The following is a 16,744-nucleotide window of genomic DNA, read 5'->3' on the forward strand; positions in this document are numbered from 1 at the left end:
TTTTTTATTTTCTATACATTCGCAAAAATGTCTAAAAACCTGTTTTCGGTTTGTCATTTATAAGGTATTCCGTGTAGATTAATGAGGGAAAAAAAGTAATTTAATACATTTTAGAATAAGGCTGTAACATAACAAAATGTGGAAAAAGTATACTTTTCGAAAACACTGTATATTAATACATGGGTTCACTTCAATCAAGCGCACATGCAGTACATTTTTTCCCAAATACATAAACTGTATCTTTATTACCCAAATAAAACTGCAGAATGATTTTTGGGTACTGTAATAAAATAGCAGACTCCCCTCACAGTTAAACCTCATGTTCCTCTGTTCAGGCATTGCTGATTCATTCCATATCTTACAACACCTGGATAGGTATTTTAAGTATCAGCTAACCACATTATGTTATAGCAATTCGTCAGTTGATGACACAGTTGATGACACAGTTGATGACACAGTTGATGACACAGTTGATATCACAGTCGATGACACAATCGATGACACATTCGATGACGTGGCAAGCAACCATTGGTTGATGCATACAAGATCCCAAAGGGTAACGTGACCCATATGTAATAGCACTCCGCTTTTCAAACCAACTGGGAACTCAGAAAAAAGGTAAAATCATGACGTCAGTGATCTTCAGGTTGGAAAGTCGGAGCTCTAGAAAGAGGCCTGAGTTCCCGAGTTGGAAATCCGAGTTGCATGACTATTCAAATTTCCCAGCCGGAGCTGTTTTTTTGAGTTCCCAGTTGTTTTGAACGCACTAAAGTTGGAAGTCTGAGATTTCAGAGTTCCCAGTTGTTTTGAACACAGCAATTATCTGGTGCCCAACTGCACAGTTAATGACGTGGCATGCAGACATTGGTTGATGCATGCAGCGACTGAGCCGGGGAACATGAACAATATCGGCCTCAGTCTCAAATCCAATCTCCTTCTAGTACTTCTATCTGGTGACTGAAGCAGCATGCTTTTATGTCACATTCAAAACAACTGGCAACTCAGAACTGGAAAATCTCAGACAACCAACTTCAGTGCGTTCAAAACAACTGGAAACTCTGGAAAAAAAACGAGCTCCGACTGGTAAAATTTGTTTTGAACGGTCATCCAACTTAGACTTTCAAGTCGGGAACTCAGGCATCTTTCCAGAGCTCCGACCTGAAAATGACTGACGTCATTATTCAACCTTGTTTTTTCTGAGTTCCTAGTTGTCTTGAATGAACCATTACTGCAGTAAGAGGTTAGTGATATCACCATACCATATGACTAAACTAATAAGAGGGTCCAGTCCCATTTCAGTCCCTTGCCCCTACCTGTATAGTATTAAAGACCGGAAAGGACTAGATAAGGGTAAGCAATATAGTGATGGTGTTCCTAGACCTAGAGTGGGGATTCCATATTGCTTTCACGTACCCAGCCCTATCAGATCTGTGGTGACCAAAGGGGTTAGGTATTGAAATGTAATGTGGCCGTTAAAACATCATCTTCACTCCAGCCCACAGAAATTGCAGCAACAGCAACCTCTTGTGGCACAAGTAGCAGCACCAGTTCCCTCTTGTTATCATCAAAATCAGAAAGGTATTTTGGTTAGGGCCAGGATTCAATCTGATCTGCGTTATAGCGAGCTTGACCTTTAAATGTGTATGCAATCCTCGCAAATGTCGGAACATTGCCTTTAAAAATGCATTGTCTACAAGTACAATCGGATTGAATCGCATCCTAGTTTGGACCCCAAACTTTGCACAAATATTCCTACTGTTGGGTTATATTGCGTGTTTTCTTACAGGTGACAGTTTTGATACTCACTGCATCCTGTAAGTTTATCAAAAGGTTGGCTGGACTTCACTAAAGACCCATAGATCTCTTCATTACTCCATTTTTGTTTACAAGGCCCTACTTCATAAACTTCCGTCTTATCTAATTTTGCTCTTGACGCGTATAGACACCTGAGTTGCCTAACCCCTTCACAGGATTGGTTAACTCTTGAGGGTCCTACCCAGCTAGCACAGTGGATCTGGGCTGATTCTGGCTGAGAGTCGGGGCACTCGGCTGACGTCATGTTGCCCGAGTCTGGGCCGCCTTCGGCAGTATTACTTATGGCTAGGATGCGGGGAATGAGCTCGGGCGATTCCAGTGCGAGTTATCTGGCCCAAATGTATATATTACTTAGCTCTCGGGCCGATTCCGCTGAGAGCTATCTGGCCCAAATGTATACATTACTTGGGGTAGTTGTCTTGAACGGAGCTCATCTAGTGTATTATTCAATGATTGCACGTTGGCCAATAGTACAGATGGTAGAGAAGGGTTACCCACTTGCTGACAAATACTCAAAATTTGGACCTGCGCCTGGTCGGGTATCTGGAGTAAATGCTTTGCGTCTGACTCGTTAAAGAAAAAATATTTGTCCAGTTTGAGGTGAGTAATCGCTGTTCTGATATCCTGAAGCTCGTTTTGGTCATAACAGACGGTGGCAAAAACATTATGTACAAAATAAGTTACAAATAACGTGAAAAAACCCCACACAAAACAGCACAATTGGTTAAAAGCCCGTAAAATGGCAGCCATCTCCTCTGGCACCATTATGATTATTTAAAATATTTAATCATGTAATTAACTCCTGCAGAATTAAGCAGTTCTTGCAGTAAAATTATACACCAACGTACATTTTGACTCAGGAACAGGAGTGGAGAAATATGATTTAGCAGACTTGAAATTTTATCAGAAACATGTTAGGTCATTTTCACAGCTTTTAATTTCCGTCAAACTGATGTCATGTGTAAATTTTGCACTGCATTTTCATTTCATCACATAGTCAGACAGTTGCAGGTGGGTTATTAGCAATTGAGGGCAGGTGTGGTTAAACAAACAGCTGATTCCACGCATCACTACCGGAGTGCACCTTTAAGCCTACTGTCTAGTAGTGCTTCTACAACTGGGCCTTTAATATGTAGGCAAAATGTATCTTCCAAGTTAGAGAGGACACATCCTCTCTACTATCATCATACACATCCTACCGGCATACCACACACTTGTTTATGCCAGGACAGGAGCAAATGTTTTTAACCTACAAATGGAATAAGCATTTGGTCATGTTCATGTCAGGAAGAGCTTGCAATTGACCGTTTGGAGCCGACTGAAAGAGACACTGATTTCAAGAAGGAAGGTGAAAGGGAAGCAAGTCTTATTTCTGGAGAATACATTTTTTTACAGGATAGTTTCTTTCACAGTACAACTATAATGGACCTAAACAATATCCTGCAATTTAAAAAAAACACAAAACACAAAAGATAAATGTAACATAATCCCTTGAGGAATGCACTTTGACTACTCATTCAAGCATCCAACAAAATGTATGTGTAGTTCTAGACATTGTAAAAATAATAAAATAAAATGTTTAAATAAAACTGTATGAGAAACCTAAGGAGGGAGAATTGCTGGTGCTTGTAGACGAGTTGCACATCCATGATTTGATTACAACACACTACACCTGCAATCTACTCCCAAAACTTTATATACATCATCTGTTAAACTTAACACAAAAGGGATCCTTCAGTAAGAAACAGGGTTGGGGTCAATTCAACTTTCAAATCAATCAGTACATTTAGGAAGTTAATTCAATTTTTCACTTCCTCAGTTGACGGAATTGAAGCGTGAACTGACCCCAACCCTGAAGAAAAGTCAACTTCTCTGTGCATGGTTTCAACCTCCAACATAAAATGTGATACTTAAGCCTACAAGTTTAAACCAAGTCCAACTTGATCCAGAGTGATTGAGCAGTGGTGTTAAAAATTCAGCTAATTTACAATCCACAACCAAAACACACATCTATTGCCCTCACTCAGATAGAAGCTAGCCTGATCCCAGGTCTGTTTTTCCTCTCTTGCCAACTCCTATAACAGTGATAATAGCTGTTGGCGAGACCGCTAAAATCGATCTGGGACCAGGCAAATGAAGAGCTTCTTCACACCTTTCTCCTATCATGGTGTAAAGTACATCTCTTTGGTCAGCATTGATACGATGCAGGGGATCTGCTTCTTGGCATCGAAATCAGGAGAGTTTGACGCAGACTCAAACTCTGTCGCCACTTTGTGGTTGACCCGGGTCAGGATGTGTTGGACCTCCAGCTCTTTGCTGTACTTGCCAATCATCTCACACAGCGATTGGATGAACCAGGAGCCAGTCTGAGTGTTCCTCCACGAGTAGTAGCCTGTGGGAAGACGTGTGAGAGTGCATAAGAGTCAAGGGCCTGGTTTGAATAATTCAGAAAATGCATCCTTTGCTTGAGATAATAACAGATCTTAATTGGATGGATTGGTAGAAGTAAGAGGGTGGTAGCCTTGCTTTCACAGATCCAACTACTTATAGATCTGTGCATACCTCATGGAAACAAGGCAACTTGACTGGAGTGCTTCTATGTATGTGTGTGTGGCTTTGGAACATGTCTTGGACCTGGAGCTGTGGAGTAGGCATAGAGGAAGTCTGCTTCCACAGGGATCCTGGTCGAGCTCCCGTCTGAACTGCTGTCTGCCTCGATGCCCACGTCCAGATCAGTACCTCTGCAAGCCTGCATGTCACACACACAGGGAAACAGCAGACAGTCACAGTCACACACACACACAAACGCACAGGCTAACTTTTGAACCATCCCTCACCTCTTGACTTCCGAATCGTACTATCCGGCTCTAACGCTTGTCGGACATGGCAGGGCTTGCAAACCATTACAGACTACAAAGGGAAGCACAGCCGAGAGCTGCCCAGCAACACAAGCCTACCAGACGAGCTAAACTACTTCCATGCTCGTTTTGAGGCAAATAACTCTGAAACATGCATGAGAGCACCAGCTGTTCGGGAAGACTGTATGATCACGCTCTACGCAACGCTCTACGCAGCCAATGTGAGTAAAACCTTTAAACAGGTCAACATTCACAAGGCCGCAAGGGCAGACAGCTTACCAGGACATGTACTGCGAGCATGCGCTGACCAACTGGCAAGTGTCTTCACTGACATTTTCAACCTCTCCCTGTCAGTCTGTAATACCAACATGTTTTAAGCAGACCACCATAGTGCCCGTGCCCAAGAACACTGAGGTAACCTGCCTAAATGACTACCAACCCGTAGCACTCACGTCTGTAGCCATGAAGTGCTCTAGAAAGGCTGGTCATGGCTCACATCAACACCATTATCCCAGAAACCCTAGACCCACTCCAATTTGCATACCGCCCCAAAAGATCCACAGATGATGAATCTCTATTGCACTCCACACTGCCCTTTCCAACCTAGACAAAAGGAACACCTATGTGTTCAGGGTTCAGCTCAGCGTTCAACACCATAGTGCCCTCAAAGCTCATCAATAAGCTAAGGACTCCGAGACTAAACACCTCCCTCTGCAACTGGAACCTGGACTTCCTGACGGGCCTCCCTCAGGTGGTAAGGGTAGGTAACAACACATCAGCCACGCTGATTCTCAACACAGGGGCCCCTCAGGGGTGCGGCTCAGTCCCCTCCTGTACTCCCTGTTAACTCATGACTGCATGGACAGGCACAACTCCAACGCCATCATTAAGTTGAAAACCCAACAGTGATATAATTGATCACCGACAACGACGAAACAGCCTATAGGGAGGAGGTCAGAGACCTGGCCCTGTGGTGCCAGGACAACATCTCCCTCAATGTGATCAGGACAAAGGAGATGATTGTGGACTACAGGAAAAAGGAGGACTGAGCAAGCCCCCATTCTCATCAATTGGGCTGCAGTGGAGCAGGTTGAGAGACTCAAGTTCCATGGTGTCCATATCACCAACAAACTAGTGTCGTGTCTTTGGCATCATTAAAAGTGTGGACTTATTTATCAAATAACTCTCTGTAATTATTACGCGATTAAACTGATTAATCATGTAACTGTAATTAACTAGGAAGTCGGGGCACCAAGGAAAATATTCAGATTACAAAGTCTAATTTTCCTAATATAACTTTCAGATATTTTAATATCTGATCAATTAGTCTTCAATTAATGAATTATTATTTACCTCACGTCAGTCTCATTCCAAACGTCGTAAATGGTTGGTTATCTGCACGAACCCGGTCTTCACTATGAGTCATCCATACATCAATTGTCTTAATAAAATATTTATTTACTAAGTACTCACAGAAATGCATAACAAACAGTAGATATGGTTACAAGGAAATGATAGCGGATGTGCCCTAGTGGGCTAAACCGGCATCGTAGCTTGGTGGACAAAAAGGGAAGTGGGGGTCAACTGAGATGAGACACTACAAAGTTGATAATTATAACAATTGAAATGCTAATCTTTTGCACATGAACGCTCACTCATTCGGGAAAAAATTGCAATCAATATATATATATATTTACGCTCAATGTGTCGTCTGGATCTCTGTTGAAAAGTTTGTTTCTGTTGGAAGAGTTTGTCCGCTCTCGCTCTCTGTCATGGTTAGGATGGATAGTTCAGAGTGACATTCATTCATGTCGTTATAGAATAGATGTTTCGGCGGTTGTCGGTCTTCGCGTTCAATGATACCGAATTCCTAGCTGCAGACTAGTAATTCATATCAAAGACTTGTTCTTATTCTGTCGGTATCGATAGTCTAAGAGTTTAACCATGTGGTATGGTTAAAAGATTCAGCCATCTACTCAAACCTTAGCTTATACTCAGGTTTATGGTCTCTACTCAAACCTTGGCCCTCTCGTGGTAAGCTGGTCTGCAACCTTTAGCCATCTCGTAATTGAGGTAAACTCAGTCTCCTCTCAAACCGTGGCCCTCTAGGTAAGCTGGTCTGGTGATAGAAAACCCGGGTGGGGGTTTTATTCGGAAGAGCAGAAAAGGGCCTGTCCCAGGACGCCAGACCATAACTGTGCTCATGGGCGGTCCTCTGATTTAGTTAAACTCCAAAGGGAATTGGAGTTTCCTTCATTAAACAGTCCAAAATCACATTACACAATTTCACAAAGAGTATCATCCTCACTCATTCATCTTATACAACAATTAGATGTTATCCTCATAACTGAGGCTATTGTATAAACAGCGTTATGGTAATGTTGCCGTATTGTCTCCCATGAGTTTCACAAAATTGTACCAAATGGACCAGTTCGTAGCTGAATTCTTCACCGATCTTTTATACCTTCTCCAGAACATAAATGTTGTTCAGTTCTCCAGTTCTGTGAGGTGGAAGAAATTCCTTTGTTCTCTCTATGAAACTCACTCTCTCTCTATACTGTGGCCATGAGGAGATAATTTCCTCCAGGAATTTACGACCTCTCTGACCACAGCAGCCTGGTTGGAGGAGACAGAGAGAGATGGTGCCGTGGTAGGGGGATGGTGCTCGCGGTGTCCAAAGAGGGCAACGTCATGACACTAGCATGGTCCAAGCACAGCAAGACAGTCGTGAAGAGGGCACGACAAAACCTATTCCCCCTCAGGAGATTGAAAATATTTGGCAAGGAGTCCTCCAAAAAGTTCTACAGCTGTACCATCAAGAGCATGACTGACTGGTTGCATCACTGACTGGTAATGGCAACTGCTCGGCCTCCGACCGCAAGGCACTACAGAGGGTAGTGCGTACAGCCCAGTACATCACTGGTGCCAAGCTTCTTGCTATCCAGGACCTCTATACCAGGCGGTGTCAGAGGAATGCTCTAAAAATTGTCAAACACTCCAGCCACCCTAGTCATAGACTCTTCTCTCTGCTACCGCACGGCAAGCGGTACTGGAGAGCCAAGTCTTGGTCCAAGAGGCTTCTAAACAGCTTCTACCCCCAAGCCATAAGACTCCTGAACACCTAATCAAATGGCTATCCAGACTATTTGCATACTACCCCCTCTCTTTTATACCGCTGCTACTCTCTGTTATCACCTATGCATAGTCACTTCAATAACTCTACCTACATTTACATATTACCTCAACTAACAAGTGCCCCCACACATTGACTCTGTACCGGTACCTCCCTGTATATAGTCTCGCTATAGTTAAACTGCATTGATGGTTATGGGCTCGTAAGTAAGCATTTCACTGTAAGGTCTACACCGGTTGTATTCGGAGCATGTGACTAATAAGATTTGATTTGACTGTGGACGAGACTGACCTGTTTTGTCAGTAGGGGATTCAATTAACCTCTATCTTATACCTTTGTTTAACCTTAACTTCAGATTGTTGTTCTAGTGCTTTTGTTTCACTTTAATTCCATCTATAAAACAAAAACCCCAAACAGGTGCAACGGCTTTGTAAATCTGCTACTGTGTAGTTTTAAAAGTCGGATCTAGGAATACACGTGATGGCCACAGTACCTGAATGAAGAAGAGTTTGGGCTTGCCCACCAACGAGTTGCAGCGGTCGCCCCGGAACAGGCTGGTGAGGCTCTTGAGCTCGATGGAGGCATCCGTCCCGAAGAACACACTATCGTCCCCGTGACTCAGCAGGACACACACGAACGAGGCGGAGCAGCTGTGGTCCTCCTTGGAGGCTGGAAACACAACATCAAGTTTTAGATTGGTCCTTCACAGAATTGACAAGACACTTTAAAGGAGAAATCTGCTGTTGCTACATCAATTTGTGGACTTAGAAAGAATTGATGTACTCTTAGTTAAACTGTTGTACACCATCAGAACCCAAAATATAAGCTTGCATTACTTCAATGTTTGTAAACAAAGTAAATGTAAACAAAAACTGTACAGCATTTTAAAACATGGTTAAAACTAAAATGTTGATATCATGGATGGTCAGTCCTGTCTATGAGTTTGAAAATGGTTACATTTTTTCAGCCTCATCTCTCAGCTTTTTACCAAAACATGGTGGGTGGGTTTTGTTATGGTTTCAACTGCGGATTGTCCCTTTAAAAGGTAGACGAGCAGTATTGGGACGATTTCCAGAACAACAAGTGGGAAGCGAGACGCTAATTTTCTCCACCATTGTTTTCACACAGCTATCACGTTGCAGGTGAATGAATGAAGTGCAACAGTGCAGATAGTGTGAGAGCGGATAGTTTTGCATCCCGCTCATCTGCAATGTCTTTGGTTAACCTTGTTGATCGTGGCAACATCATATTGTTGATTCTCAGTTTAAGTACAGGAGACCATGTACCTTTACCGGTTTTTATTGTGAATGGGCTGCTTTTAAAACTGAATTTACTGAATGTCTTCTGTGTATGTTCTTTATACGAAGACAAACCTATCTCTGTAGTGGTCGTCAGTGGTGGTGCTGATTTCCGAACATGCTTACCTGTGGTTAAAACATGCTTGATCTGGTCCACTGTCTGGTCATTGTAAATCTTCACCTTATAACCCAGTTTCCCAAACACCTTAATCACATTGCCTGCATCCACATCTGTGCCATTGCGTACATTCATACCTTTAAAAACAAAGTCAAGTTATTAGACTAATTCTATATGCTTTCTGGATATGCAATGTGTGTCATCATTGTGTACATACAGCCTTTACACAGTAGTGGAAAAAGTACCTGATTGTCATACTTGAGTAAAAGGAAAGATACCCTCAAGTAAAAGTGAGTCACCCAGTAAAATACTACATGAGTAAAAGTCAAAAAGTTTTGTTTTAAATATACTTACGTATCAAAAGTCAAAATACCAAATTCCTTATATTAAGCAAACCCAATGGAGCCATTTTATTTGTAGGGGCACACTCCAACAGTCAGACATCATTTACAAAAAAAGCATGTGTGTGTAGTGAGTCCTCCAGATCAGAGGCAGTTGGGATGACCAGGGATGTTCTCTTAATAAGTGCGTGGATTGGACCATTTTCCTGTTCTGCTTAGGATTAAAATGTAACAAATACTTTTGGGTGTCAGGGAAAATTTATGGCATAAAAAATACATTATTTTCTTTAGGAATGTTGTGAAGTAAAAGTTGTATAAAATATGAATAGTACAAAAAACTACTTTAAAGTATTTTTACTTCAGTACTTTAGATCGCTGACTTTACACATTCTTACAGTAGTAACCCAGCAGACAAAGCTGGGTGAGGTAAAGTCATTACAACCAGTTTACATAATAAAAAAATATAAAAAATATTTAACCTTTATTTAACCAGGTAGGCCAGTTGAGAACAAGTTCTCATTAACAACTGCGACCTGGCCAAGATAAAGCAAAGCAGTGCGATTAAAAACAACAACACAGAGTTACACATGGAATAAACAAACATACAGTCAATAACACAATAGAAAAATCTGTGTGTGCAAATGGAGTAAGGAGGTAAGGCATTAAATAGGCCAAAAGTGGCAAAGTAATTACAATTTAGAAATTTACACGAGAGATATATGTTCAGGAAAACAAAAACAAATATGGGGATGAGGTTGGTAGTTGGTTGGATGGGCTATTTACAGAGAGGCTGTGTACAGCTGCAGCGATCAGTAAACTGCTCTGACAGCTAACACTTAAAGTTAGTAAGGGAGATATAAGTCTCCAACTTCAGTGATTTTTGAAATTCGTTCCAGTCATTGGCAGCAGAGAACTGTAAGGAAAGGCGGCCAAAGGAGGTGTTGGCTTTGGGGATGACCTGTGAAATATACCTGCTGGAGCGCGTGCTACGGGTGGATGTTGCTATGGTGACCAGTGAGCTGAGATAAGCCGGGGCTTTACCTAGCAAAGACTTAGGTAAAGATGACCTGGAGCCAATGGGCTTGGCGACGAATATGTAGCGAGGACCATCCAACGAGAGCATACAAGTCGCAGAGGTGGGTAGTATATGGGGCTTTGGTGACAAAACGGATGGCACTGTGATAGACTGCATTCAATTTGCTGAGTAGAGTGTTGGAGGCTATTTTGTCAAAAATCGCCGAAGTCAAGGATCTGTTGGATAGTCAGTTTTACGAGGGTATGTTTGGCAGCATGAGTGAAGGATGCTTTGTTGCGAAATAGGAAGCCGATTCTAGATGTAATTTTGGATTGGAGATGCTTAATGTGAGTCTGGAAGGACAGTTTACAGTCTAGCCAGACACCTAGGTATTTATAGTTGTCCACGTATTCTAAATCAGAACCGTCCAGAGTAGTGATGCTAGTTGGGCGGGCGGGTAGCGATCGGGTGAAGAGCGTGCAATTAATTTTACTAGCATTTAAGAGCAGTTGGAGGCAACGGAATGAGTGTTGCATGGCGTTGAAGCTCGTTTGGAGGTTTAACACCATGTCAAAAGAAGGGCCAGATGTATACAGAATGGTGTCTGTGTAGAGGTGGATCAAAGAATCACCCGCAGCAAGAGCAACATCATTGATATGTACAGAGAAAGGAGTCGGCCCGAGAATTGAATCAGGTTATAATGATGTAATTTCAACTAGTTTCACCCACTGGGAAGAAGCTGAACAACAAGCTTTATGCAAATACAAAACATAAATATGAGTTACATAGACTAGACAAGGAAAAACATCACCCTATGTCTACAAATGAACAAACATAATACCTGTTCTTCTGTCAAAGTTCTTGTTGTTGATGATGATACACTGGCCAATGCTGGGGTAACTGAGACTGTACCTGAAGCAATGGGACTGAGGTTTGGCGTCCACCTGCATGGACCCAGAGCCACCACAGGGGCCCTCGCACCTAATAAATAATAAAACAGATGCCACTTAGCAGACACTTTCATCCCAAAGTCCCTTTCAATCTAGTGATTGCATAGCCTACATTTTTGTCTATGCATGTTATCCCTCTGAGAATTGAACCTACGACTTTGTCATTGGTAGCTCTTAACAACTGAGCCACACAGGACTAGTTAGATCACAGCAATACACCAATCTGATACTCTGTGTAAATCAGATCTCGGACTGGGATTTGAGTAAGGATACACGTGAACTGTTGAAATACTTTTGAGCATCCTTCCCTCCTACTTTCCTCAAAGTAATTACTGATCAGACGTGGATTGTGTGGAAGCTATGAGGTGGTACCCTTACTTTTCACCTGCAGAATCATCAGATTGGTGATTACTTTAAGGAAGGGCTGAAGAATGCATTTCAAAGCCAAATTTGGCATCAGACTCCACGACCACAAGGACCGCAACACGATGATCAAGTAACAATGTATCCGAATGTCCTGATTTCATTACAATGATTCTTAATAACATTTGAAGGCCCGACTGTCTGGTAAATATCGACACTCAAACCAACTTTACCACGGTTGGCTAGGCTACTTCGTAAAATGCATGCATTGTGATAACAAAGAATCTCACTCTTGTCCATCGCCCCGCCTGGCGTCAATGCAGTCCCCAGCACTCAAATCGTTTGCTACTGACATGGTATTCTGAGAATCGATTTCAAACAAATGTCAGTTATTATATAAAAAAGAAAAAAATCGTAGTTTTGGTCAGATCGGGCAAATTGCCACACTTCTATAAAGCCAATTTACTGTATGCGAATGTCTTCCTGGAGTTCTTTGTTACAAACAAGTCAGCAACCAACCAATAGTAGCTTCCGGAGTAAACAATATTATTATACGTCACCATCAAAACCAATGCAAGGGGGCGTTCGGTTTCCACACCACTCATATGATCCCATCTAAAAAGTAATATTAATAATACACGTAACTTGTGGCTCCATATTGGTGGGCTATATGCATTTGTAATATGTAATAGCCATATTGCACGAATTCGGCTTATGAGACAAAAGTAGAACGTTCTCAACTATTTGGATAGTAAGGCACACTTGTGGCGCACTGGAAGTACGTCACTTGTCGCAGTAAAACAACGTTTTCAACACGGGTTCCTGCAAGGAGATAGATTCAGTTCCTGCATGTAAGAAAACTGTGGCAAGACATCAGTAGGTTTATAATTGAACACATTTATGAAGATTTTACACTATTGTGGAGAGATGTACTGTTTGGATTCTTTACATACAATAGAAATAAGCGGAATCATTTTTATGTAATTAATTTCATTATTCTTTTGGCCAAATGTCATATACACAAATGTAAATTTACAAACAGAAAACCACATTTTCGTACCCTACAAAAAGAAATTGAACTGTATTTTAAGACGGTTAAATGCTCTACTAACAAAAAAGCTGTTCGAATTGTAAGTATATGCATGTCCCTTAAGGTCCTTGTGTAATTGTAATGTGATATTGTACCCCCTAGGTCGATTGTCTGTTGTTTGTAATCTATGTATGCTTGTGTTCCCTCATGTGCTATATGTATTATTAAAAGATAGATTCAGTTCCTGCTGTAAATCGAATTCTGTAACGTTAGCTTAGTTTAGCAAACGTTAAGCAGATTTTACATCTTAATATACATTTTAGTGGTACTAGCATTAACAACATTACTGGTACATATTACACTCAACTCTGGCTAAATATGTAGTGTGTATGGCTAGTCTGATTTAAATCAGGCTGTAATACACAATTAATTAGTACCAATTCATACACAATTGAATGCTTGTAAACAAAATTATGAATTTCCCGAAAACAATCTTGTCATTCTCATGGCCTGTCAGTCCTTGCATCCAATGTGTCTGAATTTGAATGTTGGCCCTAGCTACATTTCTCCAGCCACATCCCATCCATTCTCTGCTGGGCCTAATAATGATGGGGCTTCATAATCATATTCTTGTGAATGCAAAATCAGAGATGGATCCATAGGTCTATAGTAATGCCTTCAGTATTGATCATTGTTAAAGTTAGATATGAAAAACACTGACACAACTACATTAAAGTATTCAAATAAAAATGTTCTTTCTTCTTACATGCAGAAATGACTGGTGGCAGCCTGCATCACATAGAAGATGAACAGGGGTGACTGGGGAAACCCCGGCCATGGCAGCCATCCTCCATATGGAAGCTCTTCCCCCGTCAATGTATGGCTATCTGTAACTGACAGTTAGACTTACAGGTTATGTCGTTGTCTTTTGTTTGAATTGTTTACGTGTCCGCTGTGCGGGGGAAATGATAATACAAGCGGCACTACGTAGCTAATACTGTTGTAACGGGGATCCTTATTGTAGCAACACACTTTTGGAGGGAAGGCAATCCTGCGCTGCGTTAGCTAAGTTTTCATGTCATCGGGTGTAGTTCATAAAGGTTGAAGAGTGTATGTTAGGATGAAGTGTGAATTCATGCCAGGAATAATAAGTGTGAAGTTTGATTTCCTCCCTTCTGTAATAAGCAGCCAATGAGGTATTTTTTCCTTTATTCATGTGTTTAATCTGAACCCGTTATAACGCCGGTTAAACTGTTATGTATGTAAGCACTTCAGAGTTATACCAAGCTAATAAGTCACTCGTAAGATAAGGTTGTAAGAGTGTGCTTAACTGTATTTTTCATTTACTTTATAGTTCTCACGGAAGGTGATAATTCTGACTAAAACTACAGAATAAAGCAGCCAGTTAAAATCAAGGAACGGTTGTGCTCGTGGTTACTGAAGGGAGCTACACTATCAATTTTGCCTAGAGTTGCAGAGAGGTACGCACCAGCATCTCTGCAGTAACGTGGTGCCATATCGGTTTGTGCTGTCATGTTTGACATTGACCATAGGATTTGACAAGACGACACAAACAGATCTGTGAGCAGGCTACTGTATGTCCGGAGGACTTTGTTCCCTTTTGTGTGACGTGTGTGTTTCATTGCACTTCCATGTGTCATAATAACAACAACAAAAAATACATTTGTTTTCAGCTAACTGTAGTTTTGACTGCCCTCTACTTCAAAGGGCGTACACGTGTTTGCACTTGAGAAGGAACAGGCCAAGATGGGTGGGAGGATCTTCCTGGTCACCAGTTACAGTGAGCTATGGCATTACTACAGGTATGTATGTATAAGGTTACACAATTCACTTCAATACAACTTTATTTATACCTTCAGAGGCAGTTAAGAAATAAGAAAGTCCTATTTGTCATAACTGAAGATTGTTAACCAATGGTATTACTGCACTTTAACCCTTTCAATTTCAACTGTAATCAGTACCTACGGGCAACCTCTGATGCATTGCTATGAGGTGATCCCAGAGGGGGCTATTCGCAAGCTGTATTTTGACTGGCTTTTTTGTCTTTGATGGGAAGTGCATGGTGGACTCCCTCATCCAAACATTGAATGCTTCCTTCCCTCTAAAGTGCAAAATATACCTGGGTCAAATATGTTGTTTATGCTGTTATTTATGTCATTGTTATGACAATTGACTTTACACTGACATGACACACAATGTTTAGATCAGCCTATTGGCTAGGCAAACTGGCTAAACAAATTCATGGTTTGTGGCATGACAATGTCAAGTAATTTGCCTTAAGGTGAAACCAGCTGTCGAGACTGTTTATGACATCTGTTAGGTAATTGTTATGACAGTAACATGTGGACATGTGGTCCAAAAGTGATCTGTAGAAGGATGTTTTTTTGCTGTACATTCTGAGGAATGAAATGTTAATTTAGCCACTCTCAAAAAATATGCATGTCAATCTCTCCTGGCTGAAAGTGGAGGAGAGGTTGACTTCATCACTACTTTTAGTTAAGAGAGGTATTGACATGTTGAATGCACCAAGCTGTCTGTCTAAACTACTGGCACACAGCTCGAACACCCATGCATACCCCACAAGACATGCCACCAGAGGTCTCTTCACTGTCCACAAGTCCAGAACAGACTATGGGAGGCGCACAGTACTACATAGAGCCATGACTACATGGAACTCTATTCCACATCAAGTAACAGATGCAAGCAGTAAAATTAGATTTTTAAAAAACATTAAAAAAAACACCTTATGGAACAGCAGGGACTGTGAAGCAACACAAACATTGGCACAGACACATGCACGCACGCACGCACGCACGCACGCACGCACGCACGCACGCACGCACACGCACACACACACACACACACACACACACACACACACACACACACACACACACACGGATTTAGTACTGTAGATATGTGGTAGTGGTGGAGTAGAGGCCTGAGGGCACACAGTGTGTTGTGAAATCTGTGAATGTATTGTAATGTTTTAAAATTGTATAAACTGCCTTAATTTTGCTGGACCCCAGGAAGAGTAGCTGCTGCTTTGGCATCCATAATAAATACAAATACAGCTGGACTAAGCTCATCATGCATAAGTTATATTCTTCAAAAATCTCTATATATTTATATATATAATTAATTGAAAATTCCAAGAACTGATGTAGCAATCACAGATTGCCTCTTTAATGTTGATGGTACATACTTCAACATGTTTATTAATATTTCTATTGTATTTACAGTATGTGTGTGAGAAGCTGGAGGTGTATGGGATTGAACCTTGAATCCAGTACAGAGGAAAAATTCAGTTGCCATCTCATCAACAAACTAGAATGGTCCAAACACACCAAGACAGTTGTGAAGAGGGCACGACAAAGCCTATTCCCCCTCAGGAAACTAAAAAGATTTGGCATGGGTCCTGAGATCCTCAAAAGGTTCTCCAGCTGCAACATCGAAAGCTGGTTGCATCACTGCCTGGTACGGCAATTGCTCGGCCTCTGATTGCTCGGCCTCTGACCGAAGGCACTACAGAGGGTAGTGCGTACGGCCCAGTACATCACTGGGGCTAAGCTGCCTGCCATCCAGGACCTCTACACCAGGCGGTGTCAGAGGAAGGCCCTAAAAATTGTCAAAGACCCCAGCCCTAAACTGTTCTCTCTACTACCAGAGTGTAGAAGTCTAGGACAAAAAGGCTTCTCAACAGTTTTTACCCCCAAGCCATAATACTCCTGATCAGGTAATCAAATGGCTACCTGGACTATTTGCATTGTGTGCCCCCCCAACCCTTCTTTTTACAGTGCTG

General features: G+C 41.7%; 1 protein-coding gene and 1 long non-coding RNA gene across 5 annotated transcripts; one reads left to right on the plus strand and one right to left on the minus strand.

Annotated features, from left to right (window-relative positions):
• Positions 1-2,734: 2,734 nt before the first annotated feature.
• On the minus strand, positions 2,735-12,590 carry LOC112261439 (caspase-3). 2 transcript variants are annotated; one of them, XM_024436761.2, is made up of 6 exons: positions 12,452-12,590; positions 11,420-11,559; positions 9,231-9,359; positions 8,300-8,475; positions 4,450-4,564; positions 2,735-4,207 (listed from the first exon to the last, which is right to left on the minus strand). In XM_024436761.2, exons 2-6 carry the CDS (start codon positions 11,526-11,528, stop codon positions 3,978-3,980), a joined length of 759 nt encoding a protein of 252 aa, XP_024292529.1. In that variant the 5' UTR covers positions 11,529-11,559; positions 12,452-12,590; the 3' UTR covers positions 2,735-3,977. The 2 variants fall into 2 exon arrangements, with proteins under 2 accessions (XP_024292529.1, XP_024292528.1); XM_024436760.2 differs by lacking the exon at positions 12,452-12,590 and adding an exon at positions 12,182-12,429.
• A 61-nt stretch (positions 12,591-12,651) lies between these two features.
• Positions 12,652-16,333, plus strand: LOC112261442. Of its 3 annotated transcripts, none has more exons than XR_006084530.1 (5): positions 12,652-12,742; positions 13,694-13,798; positions 14,276-14,402; positions 14,650-14,744; positions 16,185-16,333. It is a non-coding gene; the product is annotated as an uncharacterized LOC112261442 (long non-coding RNA). The 3 variants fall into 3 exon arrangements; XR_002955169.2 differs by having other exon boundaries at positions 12,694-12,767; XR_006084529.1 differs by lacking the exon at positions 12,652-12,742 and adding an exon at positions 12,989-13,021.
• Positions 16,334-16,744: the final 411 nt, after the last annotated feature.

Source organism: Oncorhynchus tshawytscha, linkage group LG11 (genome assembly GCF_018296145.1).
Source record: "Oncorhynchus tshawytscha isolate Ot180627B linkage group LG11, Otsh_v2.0, whole genome shotgun sequence".
Lineage (NCBI taxonomy): Eukaryota > Metazoa > Chordata > Actinopteri > Salmoniformes > Salmonidae > Oncorhynchus > Oncorhynchus tshawytscha.